This window comes from Wyeomyia smithii, chromosome 3, assembly GCF_029784165.1.
Source record: "Wyeomyia smithii strain HCP4-BCI-WySm-NY-G18 chromosome 3, ASM2978416v1, whole genome shotgun sequence".
In the NCBI taxonomy this organism is placed as follows: domain Eukaryota; kingdom Metazoa; phylum Arthropoda; class Insecta; order Diptera; family Culicidae; genus Wyeomyia; species Wyeomyia smithii.
The window spans coordinates 203,073,254-203,097,131 of NC_073696.1; the positions used below are offsets into that span (position 1 = coordinate 203,073,254).

At 37.3% G+C, this 23,878-nt stretch overlaps 2 protein-coding genes across 4 annotated transcripts in view; both read right to left on the reverse strand.

Moving 5' to 3' along the window:
• LOC129726924 (regulator of gene activity) overlaps positions 1 to 13,411 on the reverse strand; it is a 93,419-nt gene extending 80,008 nt beyond the window's left edge. For 2 of the 3 annotated variants that reach the window (XM_055684189.1, XM_055684187.1), the window contains exons 1-2: positions 13,256 to 13,411; positions 11,096 to 11,573 (exon numbers count right to left, since the gene is read on the reverse strand). The gene's annotated coding sequence lies outside the window, so the exon portion shown is untranslated. The remainder of the gene's footprint in view (positions 1 to 11,095; positions 11,574 to 13,255) is intronic. The other variant, XM_055684188.1, reaches the window with a different exon arrangement.
• Positions 13,412 to 19,075: 5,664 nt separating this feature from the next.
• Positions 19,076 to 21,051, reverse strand: LOC129729006 (uncharacterized). Its single transcript, XM_055687484.1, has 2 exons — positions 19,507 to 21,051; positions 19,076 to 19,099 (listed from the first exon to the last, which is right to left on the reverse strand). The coding sequence occupies exons 1-2, from the start codon at positions 21,049 to 21,051 to the stop codon at positions 19,076 to 19,078; spliced, it is 1,569 nt and encodes a 522-aa protein (XP_055543459.1).
• Between the last annotated feature and the right edge of the window lie 2,827 nt (positions 21,052 to 23,878).

Genomic DNA, 23,878 nt, shown 5'->3' on the forward strand with positions numbered 1-23,878 from the left:
GTTCCATGACCATAGGCTTGACAATTCCGACATTGAGTAAGATTATGGATTTCTCCATGTCTCTTGAAATTTTCCCACTTTATTCGCACGTTAAATAAAACACGTATTTTTTCCAAACATTACAAATTATGGTACGATCAAAATGTACCAAGTAATTTTCCTGGTGTATTCCAGTTTGGTTAATTCTGGCATTTGCCTTTCGTTTCATCAAAATTACTTGGTTGGGAGCAAAACCAAGTGATTCTGACAAACAATCTTTGATTTCATCAATACTTGATCATTTGAGAGACCTTCCCACACAGCCTTAAACGGTCTCTCGTTTTTGGCATCAAAAGAGTAAAATTTATACATCTTTTCAGTCAAATACTGTAAATAGATTTATGGCCATCAAAAGATTCGGCCAAAATACGAATTTCGCCTTGGCGACCAATTTGAAAATTAACTTTCACATTCGATAGAAATGATGAAAGTTCAGATCGAAATGCTTTAAAGTTTGCTACAAATACCACAATAGGAGGAACTTTAACCTTCTTCATAACGGCTTTATGCTCAGTATGAGAAGTTTGGAATTCTAGATCCCCAACAGAAGAAAGAATATCATACCTGTTAGTCGAAATTTCAGTGTCACTTGGAGGAGATGCCTCACGTTTCCTTGATGCCGCATCAAAGCGAGCTTTTTTATTTTTTCCAGGCATAACTGGACAACTTCACTACACTTTCACTTCACTATAGAACTTAAGTAGAAATATCTCAAACCAAATTAACTCACTAAACACTCGTTAACTTTAAAAACAAATTTATTACTTTGCCTTTCAACAGGTAGTCTTTTAAAAAGATTGCCTGTTGAAAGCAAAAAACAAAATTTTAATATCACCGGTAGTCTAAGACTTAGCCTCGAGCTGTTGGTAAAATGCGACCGTACTGTAGGACAGTTCAAGTCGAGGTTTAAAAGGCTTCTTTTTTGTTAAAAGTGATGACGTAAAAGTCAAAAAACAATGCCCAGAAATCAATGTTCGGTACATTTTTTTCAAAAATTTTCACAGGTTATGACAGTTTACGGCTGAAAATGCCTACCTGCGTCGTTAAACAACGCGGAACACAATTCCAAATGGCATTTTCTTGTTTTTGGAGATCTACGTCACAACCCCAACACGTGCTTCTGTTTACCTTTTTTTCGTTACTAATACACACAAATGTCTTCTTCTTCCTCACCTTTGTATACCTCATTGGTATGGGATAGCCTTGAGTGCACAGTCAGTATCCAAACCCACAAGACGCCACTGACTTTCATAGAAGCGGCAGCAGTGTCCAGAATATTCGATCAAAATCTTACAATAATTGGTTCGAAGGTCATCAAATTACCAAACCATTTTTATGGTTTTGAATGTTTTGGTGATATACATATCTCACCAATGCACAGTGTTTTATTTTGCCGATTTCGTGCTCTAAATTAATAGCGTTTTCAGATTTGATTTTGGTGATATACTTTATTTGGAGAAGTTTCTATGTATTTTATTGCACTTCTTTCAATATAGACGATTCAGTGATTATTTAACCTAAAAGTGACATATAAAAATTATTTTTTCAGAACAGTGAGATAGACAGCCAGTGTCTTCGAGAAAGTTGTGGCAAATTTTTTGCTAGCAACTTTGTCGAAGGTGTTCTATCTCTTATGTTAAAAAATATATAAAAAGTTTTATGCTCATTTCAAGATGGCTTGACAAAGTATTATTTTTTAATTCTTTTAGCACCAAAATTTAGTGGTTAATTTGTGGTTTCGAATCCAATTTGTGGTAATTTGTGGTTGAGTAATTTCTGAGAAATTTTCAGAAAACTGAGTCAAGCCATCTCTGAAAATGATTTCGCTTCAAATGAATCGGACAACGATGATATATACATCAATCGAAAGCTCTTAATTGGTGGTTCACGAAAATGTAGTTTTTGTAGGCATAGTTCATATTAAAATAATTAAAAAACTATTATTCAAATTTTTGAACATTGTTTACCGCTTGTTGTCAACACCGACCGTACGCGGCGCTGGATGAGCACCTGCCGATGTTAGTGCTAGTGGGTTATCTAGAACATATCGACAGTCGTTCATATACACTAAGGTCGTTTTTTACGCGAGGGATGCGTTCCAAATTTGTATGGGGCCGCGTAAAAAACGAATTTTTTGAGTTGCAAATATAACAAAGAAAACCGTCCTAAAACGTTAAAACCTCGTTTGAATATGATAGTGGCCAATCTAGAGACCAAAATTCAATATTTTAAATTTTGAGTGTTTACACCAACAATTGTGATTTTTTTTAAAAACTGATATATGATCACTCGTGGCCTAAAACGAAAAACGTGATTGAAATGAGGTCGATATCTTGTACCGTTTTTGAGTAATGGAGGAAAGCAACCCGCGTAAAAAAAACGCGTAAAAAGCGACCTTACTGTATACGACATACAGTTGTTGATGCCGTTGAAAGCTTTTTTGTTTTATTATTCAGGGGGTAGTTGTAGTAGCATATTCCTGGGACGAGAAAATATCGAATTTTATTTCTAGTCAGAACTCACACCTTTGGGCATTTACCATGCGTTTAAACCGTTCCCTACAGTTCTAAGGCCCATTCCCAACCTTCAGGCATCATTCAGGGTTTCTAAAATACCCAACAGTCGAATACAGTTGCGTAGTTGGTTACCAAAATATTATTACATTTATCGAAACAAAAAATTGTTCTTTATTATTATCAGGCTTTAATTTATTCCAAGAGTTAAAACGTATGTGCTAATAGATTTTAACATATAACAGATTTTGTATGAGAAAGACCAGATCACACCCCTAGGTGTATTAATTTAGGTTTTTTTTTTTTCAAACAATCGGTAAATGGCAAAACTACATTTCCGGAAATGATTCGACCGAAGATCGAGAAAGTTACGCTCGCATGTCTCCGTAAAACTTCACTTATTTTGAGGAAATTTACGTAAAACACACGGAGGCTTGTCAACTACAAATATCTGCTAATTGATCAACATTTGCATTTCGCAGCAAATCTGCACATATAGCATCCCTGCTGTTCACATACCGTGAAACGGGGCGAATAGAAACAGTCTGCGATATATCTTGCAGTGTACAGAAAATACTATAATGTATTGAATGAGTATAAAAGTTTTAAAATATGGGTCTTGCCTCCCTTTATTAAGGGTGTAACGTCCATTTTGATAAAATAAGTAATTCATTGTTTTATTAAAAAAAATGTCGCATGTTTCTTTTCCCCCCGCAATGGGGCGAATAGAAACACTCGCCAATAAAATACGTTTTCCTTGTTCTGATAGAAAATTTAAGTTTTAATTTGAAGAAAACAGAACAATTGCATCATATTTATTGATATAAGAGGCAAGAAAACGATATAAAATATCAAAATAGTGGAAATGTTCGGTTTATTACTTTGTGTTTGTTATCTTATGAATGAATAGGTTCTATTAGAGTCCTTATTAAGAACAGAAGGACTCGGGGTTGGGTCAAGCATTTCCACCGGTCTGGCATCTTCCGGTGTTTCATCTAGGACACGACATCCGGGAACATTTTGTCTTGGTGGAACTGAAACGTTGATTCATATCTCTCGGGTCTGTCCATGTCGAGCATTATGCAGCAGATAAATCCGACATTCATCACGTTTTTGGAAACTAGCGTGGTTGTCTACTGGATTGAAGTCTAAAGGTAACATCCGATTCATCACAGAGTAGTTGATTCTATATTTCGTAACCGCTTGACAAGGAAACAGTTTTTTTGCGTAAAATCTCAACAGCAACAGGCGGAGCGAATACGTTTTTGGACTTTTTTGTTGGTAAGTCCTGACTATGATGGGCTGAAAATGCACAAAACATGTTCCAGACATCATTTTACATATAAAACATTATAGCATTCCTCAAATCCACATGTTTTGGTACAAAAAAAGCCACTACGGCGTTGTTTCTATCCGCCCCGTTAATCTGAGAACCGCAAGTTTTCCATAAAACATAGGTAACGTGGCGATGAATACCTTACGGCGATCCTTCAATTCACCGTAAAAACTTGAAATACCTAACTACCGACCCAGTATATCACACGAACAAGTTCTAAGTGGAGCAGAATGGCTTCCACAGGCAAAGTTTTTTGTTACTCGTAAACGTTCAGAATTTGAGCCCCCATTTTGCATTTTTTTAAGCAAACCGACAGTAGTGCTGCTAACCCAAAAATGGGTTTGCAGGGCTTGTTTACTATTGAACTATCCAAGAGAATATTGTATCCATGGTTTTAAAATGTAATCGAAGACTTAAAATCGCATTTTCCAAGTTCGAAAGTTATGTTTCTTTTCGCCCCACTGTTTCTATTCGCCCCGTTTCACGGTACTGTTTCACCAAGAAATACTCAGAGGAAGAGATTCGCGGTGAAAAAAATCGCCAACTCGGCAACTGGGTTTCATATGTCAGAGGTGCCAGATCTCTTCTCAAAGCGCAATGTTGACTAACATTCGACTTGTATAATCGGTGGTGACGGTGAAAGTCCTTAAGAATAGTGAAGTGTTTCACAAAAACTGTTAAGGTGATATATTTTATGTTTATGTTTAATTTTATACACCTTCACTTATTTTGTTACCTATACACAAGGTTTGTTGAACTCCGGGTAAAAATCACTCACAGCATTCTTAATTCATTCATTGGCAATAGAACAAAAAATCGTATAGAAATAAACACGTTCTTTTTTGTACCTGATTGCAATACCTCTCAATGTGGTGTTACCTTTCTTGTTTGTTTGGCTCCAATTTTGACGGTTCGTTCTGCTCACCGCATATCTCTCCCTCTGAGTATCTTTAGTTTCACCACACTCAACGCTACACGAAAGCTTTCTGAGAAAAAATCATCTTGATGGTCTACCAGCGCCGCGTACGGTCGGTGTTGACAACAAGAAGTAAACAATGTTCAAAAATTTGAACAATAGTTTTTTAATTATTTTATTATGAAGTATGCCTACAAAAACTACATTTTCGTGAACCACCACCAATTAAGAGCTTTCGATTGATGTATATATCATCGTTGTCCGATTCATTTGAAGCGAAATCATTTTCAGAGATGGCTTGACTCAGTTTTCTGAAAATTTCTCAGGAATTACTCAACCACAAATTACCACAAATTGGATTTCGAAACCACAAATTAACCACTAAATATTGGTGCTAAAAGAATTAAAAAAAATACTTTGTTAAGCCATCTTGAAATGAGCAAGTTTTATATACAAAGTTCACTCAAATCATAATTTTTAATATAACTTTTTTCCTGGATTTTCTACATATTTTATATCTTCTACAAAATTTTTGGCCAAACAGAAATACATATTTTTGCTGAACTGTTGATCTAGCTATTATTTCAAAATAAAAAAATTATTCAACCATTAACGGTTTTTAAGGGTTAGTTCAACTTTAAATTACTCATTCGTACGCAAAAATACGCAGACACCTATTTGATATTCTGAAAGTACGTCTGTTCTAATTTATTCACTTATGTTCGAGCGTCTTGATAGAAAAATTTTCACTACACTTTTCACTTTTTATTCACTTTCACTATTTAATTCGTAAAATGACAACTAAGATAAAATATATAGAAAATTTTGTGGTCAATCGATCTTCTTGTGAATTCTCACAACAGCAACAAAATCTTTTGAACAAAGGCCTCAACTTTGCTGTTTCTTCTAAACCAAATGTTGAACAGGCAATCATTGATATTGAAAGTGGGATGGGCAGTTGCAATTTTTCCACCGCACAAATTAGTGAAGTGCGCACATCCTTCTTGGATAATTTAAAAAAATGTCCACGTCCTGTAAATAATAGCACAAACTTACAGACAATCAAAGAATTATGTAATAAACCTGTCTTTTATTTAAAAGCTGATAAGGGGAATAAAATTGTTATTTTGAACAAAAATGATTACGATCAACAAATGTTGGAGAAAATTAATAATGGCCCATACAGGCAACAGAGAGTCAACCCCCTCACCGACATGGTGAAAAACTTTGAAAAAACTATCAAAGAATGCCAACCTATTTTTGGTGACGCTTTGAAAAATCTTCGTGTTTCGAACCCTTCTCTTCCTAGAATAAAGGGTCTCCCTAAGTACATAAACCTGGTAATGAAATGAGAGAAATCGTTTCTGCGGTGGGGGCACCAACAGAAAAATTGGCAAAATGGTTAGTCAAGGAATTTCAATCAATGCCGAAAAAATTTCCTAGTCGATCTGTTAAGAGCACAGGAGTTTTTGTTGAAAATTTAAAATCATCGGAGGGGCATCAACTCTGGCGAGATAATGGTTTCTTTTGATGTCACAGCACTTTTTCCGAGTGTTCCAGTGAAAGAAGCTATAAATCTTTTGGAAGATTGGCTTCTTTCCCAACAATGTGACAACCCTTGGAAAACTAAAGTACGCAGTTACTTGAAGTTAACTCGACTTTGCATGGAAGACAATTATTTTTCATTTCGTGGGAAATTTTACAAACAAACAAAAGGAGCACCGATGGGGAATCCTCTTTCACCTTTCTTATGTGAGCTTTTTATGGCACATTTGGAAAATAAACTAAATGAAAAAGACTGCTTACCAGATCGTTGGTGGAGGTATGTTGATGATATTTTTTGTATTTTACAACAGGGGGACTTGGAAAGTTTTTTGGGAGTTTTGAATGGTCTTCATAAAAATATCCAGTTCACTTTGGAAATTGAACAAAACAACAGGCTTCCATTTTTAGATGTAGTCGTTGTTAAAAACTCCAACCACTTTGAATTCGAAATCTTTAGGAAACCCACACATACTAAGCGGGTAATACCTAACACTTTTAACCACTCCTCCCAGCATAAAATGGCTTCTTTCCACCATATGATCCACCGTATGGAATCTTTGCCTCTCAGTAATGAAGGTAAGAAAAACGAAATGGAATATATTTTTGATATTGGTGAGCAGAATGGATATAACAGAAGAACCATACAAGCCATTTATGACAAAAAGGAACCAATCCAACATAGGAAATCTCACACAACACTCACTCCGCTAACAGAAGATCGGAAAAGAGTAGTGGTTGAATATGACGTCAGTTTCACTCGTCAACTTCGTAAAAAATTTAGAAAATTTGGTATCGATATTATCTACAGTAGTAGAAATAATCAAATGAAAACAAAGTTGGGGTCTACTAAAGACACTATTGACAAATTACATAGGGCGGGTGTTGCATGTCCACATTGTGATAAAGTTTACATTGGCCAAACAAAAAGAAATTTAGACATCCGGTTTAAGGAACATACTTCAGAACTTGTAAAGGCTAAGAAAGACTCAGAAAAAGGAATAACTCACCATTTCAGATCCAAAATAGCCGAACATATATTTCATGAAGATCACGCTATGACTACCGACAACATTAGTCTAGTTCGATCAGTAACATCCCCTTGGAAATTAGATGTCGCAGAAAGTTTAGAAATTTCCAAACAAAACCCAGCTACCCTCCTTAACAGAGATCAGGGTAATCATTTCTCTTGGCTTTTTAAATTTCTACCGAAAACTCCCCGACAAGGCATGGATCACCAGGCCGCACATTTCTCTACCTAACTCAAGTTGTTTACGTTTTCTGAGTTAAAATTTGCCCCAGTCGTTTACCTAATTAGGTATAAAATTCTTGGGGTTTCGCTATTTTCTCCACAGTCCAAATAAGCACTGACGAAGGCACTATGTCAGTGCCGAAATACGTATTTGCAAGTGAAAAGTGATAGAATTAAACAGTGAAAGTGAATAAAAAGTGAAAAGTGTAGTGACGTCTGTTCTACTTCCAAGAGAATATAGAATCATTTGTCTAATAGTCTTTTCGATTGTCTTAATGCAAAAGCACGAAAATTCGTACTTTTCCAAATAGCTTTGGTATTTTTAAATATAGCGTTTTACAGTCTTCAGCAAAAAATTAAACCCATTGCACAGTTTTTCAGGTCATAAAAATATAGAAAATCATAGGAAACAGTTATAAAGAAAAATATGAATTTTCAGTTCAGTTTCCATGAATAACTATGAGAAAGGTGCGAACCAGGATCAATTACTCTAGTCTTTAAAATATCTTCGCCAGGACACGACCAAGTTCCTAACTAACGAGTCGTTGACTAGCAGTCAACAATCATCCGATGTCGGCTACAATTAAGTCTAGAATTTAAAAGGATCATGCCGGCACCAACTTCAACTTTGGAGTTTAAACCCAGGCCATCAGTAAGGCTGATGGACTATTTACCAACTACACCATGCTTGCCTCCGGAGAATTCTTTTTGTTTATAGCTGATTCTTTCAACTGCAATGTCGCGAATAGATTTTGCGCAAGCACCTGGAGAATCCTACTGTTCTTCACTGCCTAGCTCAAGTTTGATGTTCCAGAGTTAGTACGGAAGCTGTAACTTTTAAAGGTAACCGCGAAATGCATGGCTTGGTGAGGGATCTGCTTATGAGGCAAACGAAGTGCGTCGTTCGAGTCTACCAAGACTGCATACAGTGGAATCTACCTCAAGAAGTGTCTACAGAAGCATCTGCTTTCTCTGTTGAAGCAACATGAGAGCCCCACGATCTTTTGGTCGGATCTAGCTTCGTGCCACTGTTTGAATAAAATCCTGGAGTGGTACGAACCCAATGGGGTCACTTTCGTATCAAAGGACATTATCCATCCCAACGCACCAGAACTATGGCTCATTGAAACATACTGGGCTATTATGAAGCAGGCACTACGAAAGCATCTACGAAAGAGGGTTTCCGTACATGAGAGAAGCTGCAGCCAGAGGTAGTACAAAACCTAATGAGTGGAGTTAAGCGCGAGTTACGACTGTACGGTTACCATAACCGATTGAAGTTGAATAAAATATATTTACCAAAAGCTTACTAATGGTTTATATTCAATTGTCAGAAAGTTTGAGAAGGATGGGTCAACTAGGTATTTTTTGCAGCGTTTTTTCCGTGATGCAAGTGTCCCGCGTCAACAACTTTTGGTCCTATTCTGGCTAAGATCGAATCAATTGTTCTTGCAAAAAATCGATCCCCAAGTTTACTGAATGCCACGTATGAAATCGTATGAAATTGAAAGTAACTCATCTTCAAGCTGTATGGCATTGCTATGTACAACACCCCCGAGGGAAACTGAAATTTGTACAATTACGTTCGTTCATACCATCTTTCAGATCCCTCATCGCGCATACCAGTTTCAGAAAAAAAATATCTACGTGCTTTTTCCATATTCACGATGCCCGTACACACTTTTTCAGGTTTTATTTTTGTTGTGTAGATTACACTCACATCGCCACCATAGAATGTCCCTTTTGGAGAGGATTCGTCGTCTCGTACGCGTATCCGTACTTATCACGTGTTACTACAACAAGCTGCATATGTACACACTTGTAAAGAAACACTTGTGTCCTATTTCGATGGCACGTACGTATATTTGAAATATTTAGTACCAAGATGTTGTTACGAGCCAGCGTTACGAAAAATTGAAAATTTAAATTTTATTGTGCGGATTGTCACGTTTTCTTCATTATGTTTTGTCAAATGCAACGTGAAAGCGTACCTATTCCACAATAAGTATGTGTATTAAATAGCTTCAGGATATGGATTACGTTCGGAGAAAATTCCAATCTGATCCTTCAAAATACTATGCAGTAAAGCATAAATCGTTGTAATCAAAAAAAAAAAAAAAAAACGACACCACAGCAAAAAATAGGAAACAATCAACAGTAGATTTTAAGATTTTTACATAAACTTTTATTTTTTTTTTTTTTTTTTTGAAAATAAACATTTCTATACATTTTAGAAAAGATTTTTCGGTTTCGCAAACAGGATGCCTTTATATTAGAATGCTATGGAAAAACTGCCGAAAAAAGTCGCTGTTGAAATAGTGCGATACCCTATATGCCGTATATAACTTTTATATAAAAAACTATTCCTTGTCACATTATGTTGTTGCAAAAATCATGTCAAACACTTTAAAAACACATTAAGAGGAGTTTATTAATAAAACAAGTAAAACCCAGATGCTGCATTCCGACTCGAATGTAGACCTTCTGTTTATTCGACACAGACTTCGCAGGTAACCGTTAATATAGAGGAAAATTGCGGGTCCAGTGCCACAATCCTACTCTAACAGGGACTGTTACCAGGATTTAAGCATACAGCATCTGATTTATTAGGCCAGCTTCTTACTTCGAGTTCGTCTAGAAAGTTCTGTTTATTTTTGTCAGTATGATAGTTTTTTTTCTGGAGAAATACGTGTATGGCACTATACGAATACCTCTACAATTTTCCATTGCAATGCTAATGCTCAAAAACTTAGGGATTACATTTTCAAGACATTATTTATTTTATGTTAAACGATTAGTAATTAGCTTAGGGCGTAATAAACCCAGTTACCGAGTTCTACAGCAAACATCCGTTTTCATCTCAAGGTGGCCGGATACATAATCAATGACTAACATAATCAAGTTTTTACACAATCAGAATATTTTTTGTATTAATCTGCGTTTCTCTGTTTCTCAAACAGATAAAACAAAATATGCTCAACATTCATATAGTAAAAACTTTGACTTTGTTGTGGAATGTCCACGGTCTGTACAAATTTTGCAGAATTTAGCGGAGACGTACGGGAGGGTTAAAATAGTTAGAAATCTGTCCGTGTGGAATGTGGATTGGCCGTAATGGATATTAGTTGATCAATTGGGAAAGAACTAATCAAATACCACATAGTCTACCAAACCTGAACAATATGGAAATGTCATGTAACAAACCTTTTCTTGGCATTGTGGTGCCATAAGCTAATTCTTTTTTATATTATTATTGTACCATTTTCTAAAGAAACATTCCATCCAGGCACTGATCGAGAAAAATATGAAAAAGCTCGACGGGCGCTTTCAGTTTGATAACAAAAAAATTTTAAAAAATGTTGAAATTGTGATAATAATCAATGTGTTTATTATCATTCTTTTGATCAGTGGTTCCAAACATTACCAATAGGCAACAACTATGTTGACAAACTTCTAGAATTTAAATTACAAAACTACATTTTTCGTGCTTTACTTACCTAACTTAATGGGAAATGATTCATAAAAACTGTATCCTTAGGATCCTCTATAGTAAACGAAAACAACCGACTTAAACCGAGGGCGGTTCTTTGTTGGTGTTATGTGTGGCGTTAATTAAGCTTAATTGTGGTTTTAGGAAGCAAACCGGATCAATCCAGAGCGCGTCGATTCCTCTGCCAATATGCTGCAGTTATCTGCCGATGAGTGTGTAAGTGTGTTTACGAATATTTTCGTTGTCGCTGTTGTTGAATGAATCTTGTATCACGACCATACGATCATAATCCAGACACTCTTCGCTGCGATTTTTTTTTCACAATTTGCACACTTTTCCACTCAACTAGATTGGTCAGATCACTCTTTCGCCGGGATTCGCTTGAGTATGGCGACGAAGGTGACCACTCACTTGTGCACTACTTTCTTCGGGCTGCCTTTTTTCTACTGTTGCACTTCTCGGAAACACACCGAAAAAACGGAGACCTGAATGAAGATACACAACACAAAACCCATGTAAAAACTAACGATACCACACTCCGCTACCTTCTTGTTTGTATGAAGCAGATGGCTTGGAATTGGGAATGCTCCAGAAGAACGAACACTACCTTGCCAATCAGGCTCGGTGTGAAGAATAAGCCAGAGAGCAACGAACAACTACTACATAAAAAAACTAGCCTGCAGCACTTTTTGCAAGCAAGGTGGAGAATAATTCTTTTCCACCGTAGAGACAATCAGAGGAGTGACCGATCCTCCGATGAGACAACGGTGCACATGACCCCTGGAACACCGAAACAGCGACCGAATGCCAGCGAAAAACTTAGCGTTAGGGTATCCTTATGAATTGTGACCTGTTATGAGTTTTAGATCGACTATCTAATATACCTTAGAAACCAAAGAAATAAATATCAAAACCGGTTCCTAGATTCATGAAAATTTAATTTAAATATTTTTCATAGAATTGTATATTGTTCATTATAAGTCAAGTCAAAAATGAGTGTGATCAAATAATCTGCAAAAGCAACAATAATTAAACTTTCTGATAGTGTTATTTAATAATCCCGATCTACTCTTTTTTTTGTGTTAGTTTTAGAATGTGGCCTCATGGACAAATATTAATAAATATTCCCTGATCAGATATGATGTTAATGCGTAACAATTATAATTGAAATCGCAACAAAATTTGAACCACAAAAAAACGAAACATTGAGTGACAAAATATAGCTAAAAACGTACCATAAATCAAAGAAAATCAACATTGTCACAAAATTGATTCAAATGAACGTAGAAATTTCATCGAACATGTTTCCCCAGATTTAATAGGAACTCGGGTTTGGTTTCGTGATGAATAACATTTTATTTACAATTACTAGTTAAATTTACAGAGGCCAGTATGTCACCTCAAACCCTAGCTAAAATAACACTAGAAAACGTCACTCGAAACGTCAAAATGCAACCAGGAGGTATTCGCAACATCCGAAGCCACATTTCACAAAACCCCTCTTAAGTGTTTACTGCTGAAATGTCCCCGCACATTTCCACTTTCGGACACGATCGACACTGACAATCGTACCACAGAAAGTGCGCATTTCTCACTCCGTGCATAACTATTTTTCGTATCGGCAGAATATAAGACGCGATCCGTAAATGAAAATTTCGTCCCCGGTCCAACTCGCCTGTCTTCCGGACGAACTAGGAACTGTAAACGATAAGCAGTCTAGAAAAACTATTACTAAATTTTCGTGGCAAACACTCTTCCGCGCAAACAGCTCCACGTCTACGTCTGTGGAACCGTTTTCCTCTGCCTTTTTCCTTAAGTTACTCTATTAATCGATTAGCTGCTACTTGCTGGATTTCCTCCAGCATAAAAAAGCGAGGAAAAAACTTCCACCATCCACTTTTCTCTGCACTTCTGGGCTGGTAATCTTCTGATGCACAATTTCCTTGTAAAGAAGAAACAGGATTACTCGGTGTTTCCCTGATATTTGCAAAACGATATGAATTCTTGGGCCACTAAATATTTTTCCACTGTATAAAATATCGCGAAGCAATGATAGACTTGCGGGAAGAGAATCAATCGTCACAGATATGAAATACACGAACGACTGAAGGCATAGAAATAATTCTCAACAGTGAACACCGTGCTTCACAAAAACGCAATCTATTACCGTAATTTTAACACTGTATCGTTAACGCACCGAATTGGCTAGACTTTGCACATTAAAAAAGCGAAAAAATGACCGAAAACTGCGAACAATTTCTTGCAAAGATAGTTTAGTTTCAAACAATGGCTGACATATTGGAATTGTGCGAGAAGATGGGAAACCGTGAGAGTATTTTTTGCGTATGAATGGGAGCGGGCGAAATTTGAACAACAGTGATCAAAGAGCGAGAGAAACACGCGCGAGAGCAGATCAAAATGGCAGTCCTGTCTCCAGTGAACAACGATGCCAGATATATAAATTATGAGCATGATTAAATTTGGCCTAACCAATCTGAGTGAGTTTTCATCACTGCATTACAGCAATAGCACATACATAAACCACAGAGAACAGACGTTCATCTCATTTTCAAAAGATGTGTAAAAACTTGCAACCATCATTTACCACTAAGTGGTAATGCTCCCGCTATGTGGCACTTTTGTCACTTACAAACCAAGCACTGATATCGATAAAATATCGATACAGCAATATTTATGCAGTATAACTGGGGCACCACAAGACAGATGTCGTTAGTGTATTAACGTATTTTGACTCAAATTTTTACACACGATTTTCAAATTTCTTTATATGAACATGAATGTCTGTTCTCTGTGCATAAAGGCTGGATTACACTCTTTGACCAAGCGTCAAATATTTGTCACTTTTTGACAGATAAAAATTTGATCAAAGATAATTGTTTGTCACTCTCCAATTTTTACATGTGGCAAACACGGGCAAACAACCATCATGATGTCAAATAAATTTGACCATTATGTCACATGGTCAAATATTCGACCATTGGTCAAAGAGTCTAAAGCCTGTATTACACTCTTTGACCAAGCGTCAAATATTTGGCACTTTTTGACAGATAGAAATTTGGTCAAAGATAATTGTTTGTCACTCTCCAATTTTAACATGGGGCAAACATGGGCAAACAACAACCATGATGTCATATAAATTTGACCATTATGTCAGAAGGTCTAATATTTGACCATTAGACAAAGAGTGTACTACAGGCTTAATACAGGCTTAAGACATACGTAACACTCAGGAAGAAATCTTCCAAAAAAGTTGGTACAAAATGAACTACTCGAATGGTACCACGCTCTGAATAAAATCACTGTTTGAGTTGTTTTTTTTTTTAAGACAGTGTACCTTCGCAGCTCTGCATTTGTCTCGTTTCTACTCGAAAAATGCTGCATGGATTTTGTAAATAACTTTTTGACAGTTCCTCAGAAGATTTTCCTCGGGGCTCGATAAAGCTGTCAAAAAGAAAATTCATTTTGTTCATTATTTGTCGAGCAGTTGGACAGGACGAGGTACGGAGTACTATGTGGCAACGTGTACCAGAAAAAACGCCAGTGTTACGTATGTCTTATGTATGTTGTGTAACATTATTACCAATTATTAACAAATTTTGACACCCAAAAGTAACATCAACATCAGTAGGTCCCCTCCTGATTTCTGTCAGTTTGTAAAATGGTCTATAATTTTCGAGACAGTTGCGATCAATTGATTTCAGTTTACTTTAAATTTTGGTGCAACGTACAAAGTAACGAATATTTATGAAACAAGACAACACTTATGGTTCTTACAATTTTCAAATTACCTTTTTCACCTACCGATTCCGGGTAAGCTGTTACTCATCTACATGGCGATGTTGGATATCGCTATGCAGATGGGTAACAGCTTACCCGATACCGGTCGGTAAGAAAGGTAATTTTTACATTGTAAACACAATAAGTGTTTTGTCTTGTTTCATGAATATAATTGAAGTTTGTTTAAAACTTTTGACAGCCACTGGTATGTTCGAACGGTTGCAAGTTGGCTACAATCCTGATTGGCAAAACGTTAAACAACAATTTTCCGATCGGTTCCGCAAGTTTCGTTATCCTTCATACGACAATAGAACATTCTTTTTTTTTTCGAACTAATTTCTATTTTCAACAACGGCTTTTACCCGTTAATGCATACAACCAGAAAAAAATAACTAGTGAGTTCCATAAGAACCTCTTATGATTTTGCGCCACAAGGATCCCTTATAGAAGTCATAAGTTTGTCTTATGAATTTGAGGGGAAACTTTATTCTCGACTTCTAACGATTTTCACAAGACATACTTATAAAATTTATTGGTCGTATGTATGCATGTTATAAGAACAGAAACACCAAAATCATAGCTTTTCAGTATGAATTTTATATGAAGAGATTGATATGAATATCATTAATTTAATATTATAGAGCTCATGCCATAGAATTTATAACACTATGTCAATATATTTTGTTAGAAAAAATTTTACTCCAGTTTTTACTGATTCTTTTCTCGCAAATATATAATTGAGAATACAAGTAAAACTTGTAAGTTTTTTGCTCTAATTTTCAACCCAGTTCTAGTATATTTTTTTATCGACTGTTTCTAAATATTTTTCAGCTAAACCAATAAAGTTTCTAACTTAAAGACACCAGCTGTACGAATTGCAGCTTAGCTTTTTCGAAAAACTTTAAACGCTTATCTGACGGTGCACTATAGCAATAAAATTTACAATTCTGCGGCCGAATTCCGATAACACGTTTCTTGAAGAAAAGAAAATTTCTTCATTGAAAATGTTTGATGAAATTTTCTTCTCTTCGAATAAATGTGTGCTCGGAATTCGGCCGCTGGTCTGCCATTTTGCAGATGTTATAAGATATAACCACATACATAAGACATACGTAACACTCAGGAAAAAATCTTCCGAAAAAGTTGTTTGGGGCTCAGCATCGAGGGGTTCGTCATAATTGGGGTACTGTCAAACTATAGGCACAGAGAACAGACTAACAGGCGACGAACATACGGTCTGAAAAAAGTGTGTAAATTCTGTATGTGTGCCATGAATTATCCTCCAAATAATACCCCTCGTTATGCTAAATCGTAAAGTAAAGTGTGATGTCGCTACCGTCCCTAAACAGACTGTATTTTCATCAGTGTATGTACTTTTCACTCCCGTTGGTACTGACGTTAAAATATATTGGCTATGCCGTTCGCTCCACGGCGACTGCAGCGATATCACATCTTAATTTACCACTTATAGCAAGCGCACCGGTGAGTTGCCATTTGAGCTGCTATTTTCACAACGCTGGCTGTTGCTATTTTGGATAGCAACCGATTTTCGCACCGGTCGTTGCTGATGGAGATTGCCAATTCCACTATTTCTTTTTCACACCGGCAGTTGCCAATTTCTGAAGACCGTCACTAGCCAGCGTTAGCAAAATGTTTGTTTGTGATGTATTTCGCATATTTTTTGCGTATCTAGTAATAACCAACTTATCCTTCAGTCAATCGTTTTCGAAATGATCTACGTTCTTTCTAACTACTTCATAAAATGTTCCCTCCATTTCACGCAACTTTGTTTTAACTTTGTTTTCGTTTCCCAAGTTATCGATGACATAATTCTTTTGCTGGTTTTTTTACTTGTGCGTACATGGATTGTTTCATCTTTATATGTTTATTTAAAGTAATTTCGTAAAATTGAGCACGTCCCCCAACGTTGGCTTGAACGACTATTCTACTGAAAGCTGGCGAACTGTCATTAGTTGTATTCTGTATTTCATGCTGTCTCGGTTCCCACAGTTTGCTATGATTATTTAAAAATTTGCTGCCGAAAAAAACTTAAATATAGAACGCGAGAATTGTTTTCGAGTTTTTGGTTGATTCTAGTGACGAAGAAAGTGATTTCGCAGAACAAATTTCCTTATACGTGATTAGGAAAAGGGTTTTTGGAAAGATTCGGGGCGGCTCTCAGCCTAGTAAATAACCAAATATTGACCGCCATACGGAGGAACCGAACGACCGAACGAAACGGAGAATAGGTGGTAATACTCCCGAGCAGATTTGCTTAAACCTTCCAGGTTTATTGAATACATGCAAAATTTCATCTCAATCGGAACTAAAATTGAGTAGTGGTTTACGCCGATACTTGCGTCCTACGACGTGTTTAACAAGCGAGGTAGAACGCCTCGACTTCCGAGGCCGACCAATTGAGTCCGCATTCGAAACACTTATCATCTTCGTAATATTATTACGAACATTCACTATCGAGCACAAAAAAAAACAACAGTTTGACATTTCATCAAATAGAAACGATTCGGCTCGTTGCTATCCCGTTGCCAAATTTGATAACTCGCTACTACCCGAGGTGAGGATTGTTATTTTTCGCTCCCGCAGGCAAAAGTCTGCGAAAACCTGCACACATTTTTAGAAAATCTGCGCAAATATAAGGAGACTCTGACAAAAATCTGCAGAAACCGTGGAAAAACTGCAAATATCTGTAAATCAATAAATATCTGCACAAGGACTCCAAAAATCTGCGTTTTGCAGACAAATCTGCACATTTGGTATCCCTGGTGCGCAATCTGTTTTACACACTTTTCATCGTTTGCTTGTTAGTCTGTTCTCTGTGCTATAGGTAATGGGATTACGGTGTCAGCACATACATAAAACATACGTAACACTGGCGTTTTTTTCTGGTACACGATGCCACATAGTACTCCGTACCCCGCCCTGTCAAACTGCTCAACAAATAATGAACAAAATAAATTTTCTTTTTCTCGGTCTTATCGAGCCCCAAAGAAAATTCCATAAGAAATTGTCAAGAAGTTATTTACAAAATCCATGCAGCATTTTTCGAGTAGGAACGAGACAAATGCAGGGCTGCGCAGGTACACTGCCAACTCAAACAATGATTTTATTCAGGGTGTGGTACCATTCGAGTAGTTCATTTTGTACCAACTTGTTTGGAAGATTTCTTCCTGAGTGTTACCACAGATAACAGATTACTTTAAAACACGTTTTATTATGTCAAAGCCGACGTTTCAAGGATATATTTCCTCGTCCTCAGGGCAACTACGATTAACAGTTTACAATTTACATAGATTAGTCACACGAATTAAGTTATTACATACACAACTTACAAACAAAACAAACAAGTTCTCGTCAAAATATGGTGCATTGGTGTTAAATTGCTGTTGGTTAACTACACTACACTGTGGGTGTCAAATATGTAAAATAATTATTGGTTTGTGACTTTTCAAAATTTAAAAATGCAAACGGATGAGCTACACTTACACAGTATCTTCCAACACACATCACACACGATTAAAGCCGTCGGGAAATGTTGCGTCAAAACGGAGAGAAATAATGTTGCAAGACAGAGATAGAGAGTGATAGAGACTGTACTAGTCTGCATCAACATGTGAGAGATCGCAGCGTGCCGGAGTAAGCGATGCTTAAGTTGTTCGTGTCCGTTCTATAATTTATTGCGGATCTGTCACATGCGATGTAGCACATTTCTAATACCTGTAATGCTTGAATCCTGTCATCCGAAGTTAAAATTCTAGTGTTGGCTATATTGAAACTGTGATTCTCTTCTATCGCATGCTTCATCAACGCCGTCTTTTTAAACTCATCTTCCCTTCCCTCCCTCTCAGTGCTAGAATCTTTATACTGTTCGTAGCGTTTCATGAGAGAGCGGTGCGCGGCAAGACGGTTCTTCAGTTGCTGTGTAGTCATACCAATGTATGAGCTATCGCAGTCTGCACACGGGATACGGTATATTACGTTTCTTTTTGAAAGATGCGAAGAAGAGTCATTGAGTTTCGTGAAAAGTAGTCTGTTGGTTTTGACGCATTTGAAGCTCAGACTGATGTTTTCATGGTTCTTTTTTATACTGCGTGCCAGTGCGGGTGTGAGGCCGTCAACATGGTGCAAAGATCGATTTACTTTTGGTTCCGAGTTTACTTCCTCAACAACGTTATTCGTGCTTCGGTTGATAAATCTGTTGATTAACCGATTTATCAGTGAGCTCGGATAGTTGTTGGTAAGCAAGTGCTCGCGCGCTGTCTGCTTATTTTCCGTGAGCGATTTGTTCGTCGATAATCGAAACACTCTCCCAATAAAACCGGTTGCCGTATTCAGTTTCTGTGCCAGCGGGTGCATCGAGAGAAAATTGAGAATTCTCCCGGAAGCGACAGGTTTCTTATACCATTCGGTCACAATTTTTTGTTCGTTGGTTCTAATAAGAACCATATCTAAATACGGTAATCGGTTGTTATTTTCTGCTTCATATGTGAATTGAATATGTGAGTCGAACCCGTTGAGAGCGTTCCTCACATATTCAATCTTGTCCGCTGGGAGAGCGGTGAACAAATCGTCGACGTATTTTTTAATACATGGAATGTGTACATCGATCTTCGCAAGCACATCATCAAGTAATGTAGTCATTACAAGATCAGCTAAAGCAGGTGACAAGGGATTCCCCATGGCTGTCCCCTCCTTTTGCCGGTAATAGGCCCCACGGAAGGTGAAATAACTGGACGAGATGTTAAACTCAATGAGCTTGATGAAAACATTTTGCTCTTTGATCGTTGTATTTTTCTCGATCAAGTTCCAGTTATTTCTCACCGCTTGTACCACCAAGTCTCTCGGTATGCAAGTGAACAGGCTTACTACATCAAACGATACCAATACATAGTTGGGGGGAAGCGTGACGTTGTTAATAAACGTACAGAACTGATATGAGTTGCGTACGTTATATTTCTCGTGGTCTATCGAATGATGCAGAATGCTTGCAAGGTATTTTGAGAGATCATATGTTGGGCAATTTATGCATGACAGTATGACCCTCAGTGGATTGCCGTCTTTATGAATCTTAGGTAATCCATAAATTTTAGGGCAAGTCGCGTTGTATGTAGTTAGCCGATTCTTGGTGGGTTGATCAATCATTTTTTGGTCGAATAGTGATTTCACCAGCGTGTTATTTTTCGTTTGAATTTTGTTTGTCCAATCCGCGTCGATCCTTTCGTATGTGTCGATGTCGTCGATAAGGGTTCTCATTTTTGACTCATAATCTTCTCTCTTCATTATAACTGTTTTATTGCCCTTATCGGCGGTTACAACACATAAGTCTGGATTTTCTCGGATGAACTTTTTGCTGACGTGAAATGCTTCGATCAAAAAACGATTGATAGTGTCTGGTGGCGATGTATGACCAGCGTTCGTTAGCCTGTTCATATGATTTTGAATTATGTTGATGTACTGATTGCGACAAACCATTTGCAAACTCTCATCTCGTTCGGACTGTAAAATTGATTCCAAGTCCGCGATAATCTTGAAATATGGAATTTCTTGATTATTTTCCAACGGCAAGGTGAACTTGGGACCATAGCCCAAAAGAACCATCGTTTCTTGGGGAATAACAACATCTGTGATGTTTTTAACCCAAGAATCGTTCACTTTGAGTTTGTTTGCTTTTTCAATCTCAACCCTTTTGTAGAGACGTTGAAATTTGCGGCTTGTCGTAATCTGCAACGATCGACATTTTCTTTGAAAGAATGTTTCCTGGCGCTCGAAGAAATGTGTGTATGTGTTAGAGGGGGATACTTGCGTGATTTTGCTCGTGAGGGTAGCTTTCGTTTTCTCTAGCGTTTTGATTTTGTGAAAACTATCGCTGATTTCGACGTTCAGGATCGTGCGTTTGAAACGGTCCATCGCTTTCTCCAGCTTCCCTCTGTATGGACTGGCATCCTCCAATAATCCGTTGATGCAGCGGAAGGTGTTTTGTATATGTGTGGGGTGTAAGCCAAATTTTTTACATCGTCGGAGAAAATCTTTCCTTATGCATTGGGCGCTCAGCTTGTTAACCGTCTGGGCGTAGCTTTTGTACAGTTTTCGGTGTGATGGTGGTAAACTGTTGTAGAACGAAGTGGTAAGGTTTACGTTCGACGCCATTGCTTTTTTATGTTAAGCGTTGTTTGACCAATAAATAGTTAATGGGTTCGATGATGGCAATTTCGGTCACGGGTTACTTTAAAACACGTTTTATTATGTCAAAGCCGACGTTTCAAGGATATATTCCCTCGTCCTCAGGGCAACTACGATTAACAGTTTACAATTTACATAGATTAGTCACACGAATTAAGTTATTACATACACAACTTACAAACAAAACAAACAAGTTCTCGTCAAAATATGGTGCATTGGTGTTAAATTGCTGTTGGTTAACTACACTACACTGTGGGTGTCAAATATGTAAAATAATTATTGGTTTGTGACTTTTCAAAATTTAAAAATGCAAACGGATGAGCTACACTTACACAGTATCTTCCAACACACATCACACACGATTAAGGCCGTCGGGAAATGTTGCGTCAAAACGGAGAGAAATAATGTTGCAAGACAGAGATAGAGAGTGATAGAGACTGTACTAGTCTGTATCAACATTGTTCACCGCTCTCCCAGCGGACAAGATTGAATATGTGAGGAACGCTCTCAACGGGTTCGACTCACATATTCAATTCACATATGAGGTAGAAAATAACAACCGATTACCGTATTTAGATATGGTTCTTATTAGAACCAACGAACAAAAAATTGTGACCGAATGGTATAAGAAACCTGTCGCTTCCGGGAGAATTCTCAATTTTCTCTCGATGCACCCGCTGGCACAGAAACTGAATACGGCAACCGGTTTTATTGGGAGAGTGTTTCGATTATCGACGAACAAATCGCTCACGGAAAATAAGCAGACAGCGCGCGAGCACTTGCTTACCAACAACTATCCGAGCTCACTGATAAATCGGTTAATCAACAGATTTATCAACCGAAGCACGAATAACGTTGTTGAGGAAGTAAACTCGGAACCGAAAGTAAATCGATCTTTGCACCATGTTGACGGCCTCACACCCGCACTGGCACGCAGTATAAAAAAGAACCATGAAAACATCAGTCTGAGCTTCAAATGCGTCAAAACCAACAGACTACTTTTCACGAAACTCAAAGACTCTTCTTCGCATCTTTCAAAAAGAAACGTAATATACCGTATCCCGTGTGCAGACTGCGATAGCTCATACATTGGTATGACTACACAGCAACTGAAGAACCGTCTTGCCGCGCACCGCTCTCTCATGAAACGCTACGAACAGTATAAAGATTCTAGCACTGAGAGGGAGGGAAGGGAAGATGAGTTTAAAAAGACGGCGTTGATGAAGCATGCGATAGAAGAGAATCACAGTTTCAATATAGCCAACACTAGAATTTTAACTTCGGATGACAGGATTCAAGCATTACAGGTATTAGAAATGTGCTACATCGCATGTGACAGATCCGCAATAAATTATAGAACGGACACGAACAACTTAAGCATCGCTTACTCCGGCACGCTGCGATCTCTCACATGTTGATGCAGACTAGTACAGTCTCTATCACTCTCTATCTCTGTCTTGCAACATTATTTCTCTCCGTTTTGACGCAACATTTCCCGACGGCTTTAATCGTGTGTGATGTGTGTTGGAAGATACTGTGTAAGTGTAGCTCATCCGTTTGCATTTTTAAATTTTGAAAAGTCACAAACCAATAATTATTTTACATATTTGACACCCACAGTGTAGTGTAGTTAACCAACAGCAATTTAACACCAATGCACCATATTTTGACGAGAACTTGTTTGTTTTGTTTGTAAGTTGTGTATGTAATAACTTAATTCGTGTGACTAATCTATGTAAATTGTAAACTGTTAATCGTAGTTGCCCTGAGGACGAGGAAATATATCCTTGAAACGTCGGCTTTGACATAATAAAACGTGTTTTAAAGTAACCCGTGACCGAAATTGCCATCATCGAACCCATTAACTATTTATTGGTCAAACAACGCTTAACAGATAACAGATATCCAAGCTAACTTTGATTCATGTGTAAAAAGACGCAACGGTTTTTTAGCATGTCGCAATACGCAGTATGGTGGCGCTAAGAACACTTAGTGGTCAATGATTCGATAAAATCGATAGTTTTCCAGCTTTTATCGATATTATCGCAATGAGAATGGTTGCCGTTTTCAAATGTAGAAATTTTGAGCAGTCGTAATGTGTGCATTATCGACTTCTTTATTCAATCCCTCTGTATATTTGCGATAAATTTGTTTGTTTTAGTGTTGGTTTGAAAAAATAAATACATAAACCTCACAAAATCTATGTTATATCGTTGCATAAACAGCGACTGCATAATCTGTAAGAATTTTCATGCGTCTGGCAGCTTTGACCGGTAACCAGCGCTGCCATCACTAAAGTGGTTGAAGTCGCAAGTTGCAGGAAGATGTCGTTAGCATTCCAAACGAGTAAGAATTTGAAATCTTACACACGAGTTCTGGAGTTTTTTGCTCTAGCTTGGATGTCTGTTATCTGTGGTGTTACGTATGTCTTACACTCGAAATATTTTTCACGTTATTGTTACGTGAAATTTCCTGTACTTATTCATTTTCTGTCATTTTGCATGATTTTTGTGACAAACATAACATCTACGTGAAAATCACATGCATGTATTGTGATATAACTATGGTATTTTCACAATGTTGACGTTTATGAAAATCATAAGTTACGCGTATGGGATGCACATGACGTTTATACCAATTACTCCGAGAATAAATCTTAAAATATAGATAAAATTTATAAGCTTGATATGTAATGCATAAGTGTCTGATGAAATCATAATTATGCATGTCCATAAGTTGTAACTTATGAAATTCTTAAGTGTTTTTCTCGGTAAGCGCGCGCCGTGCTGCCAGA

Coding starts and splice junctions, on each gene's coding strand:
- LOC129729006 (XM_055687484.1), bottom strand. CDS start 21,051: ATGGCGTCGAACGTAAACCTTACCACTTCGTTCTACAACAGTTTACCA. Junction 19,100..19,506: donor ATGTGCTTGCGAAGATCGAT/GTACACATTCCA, acceptor GTTAATCAACAG/ATTTATCAACCGAAGCACGA.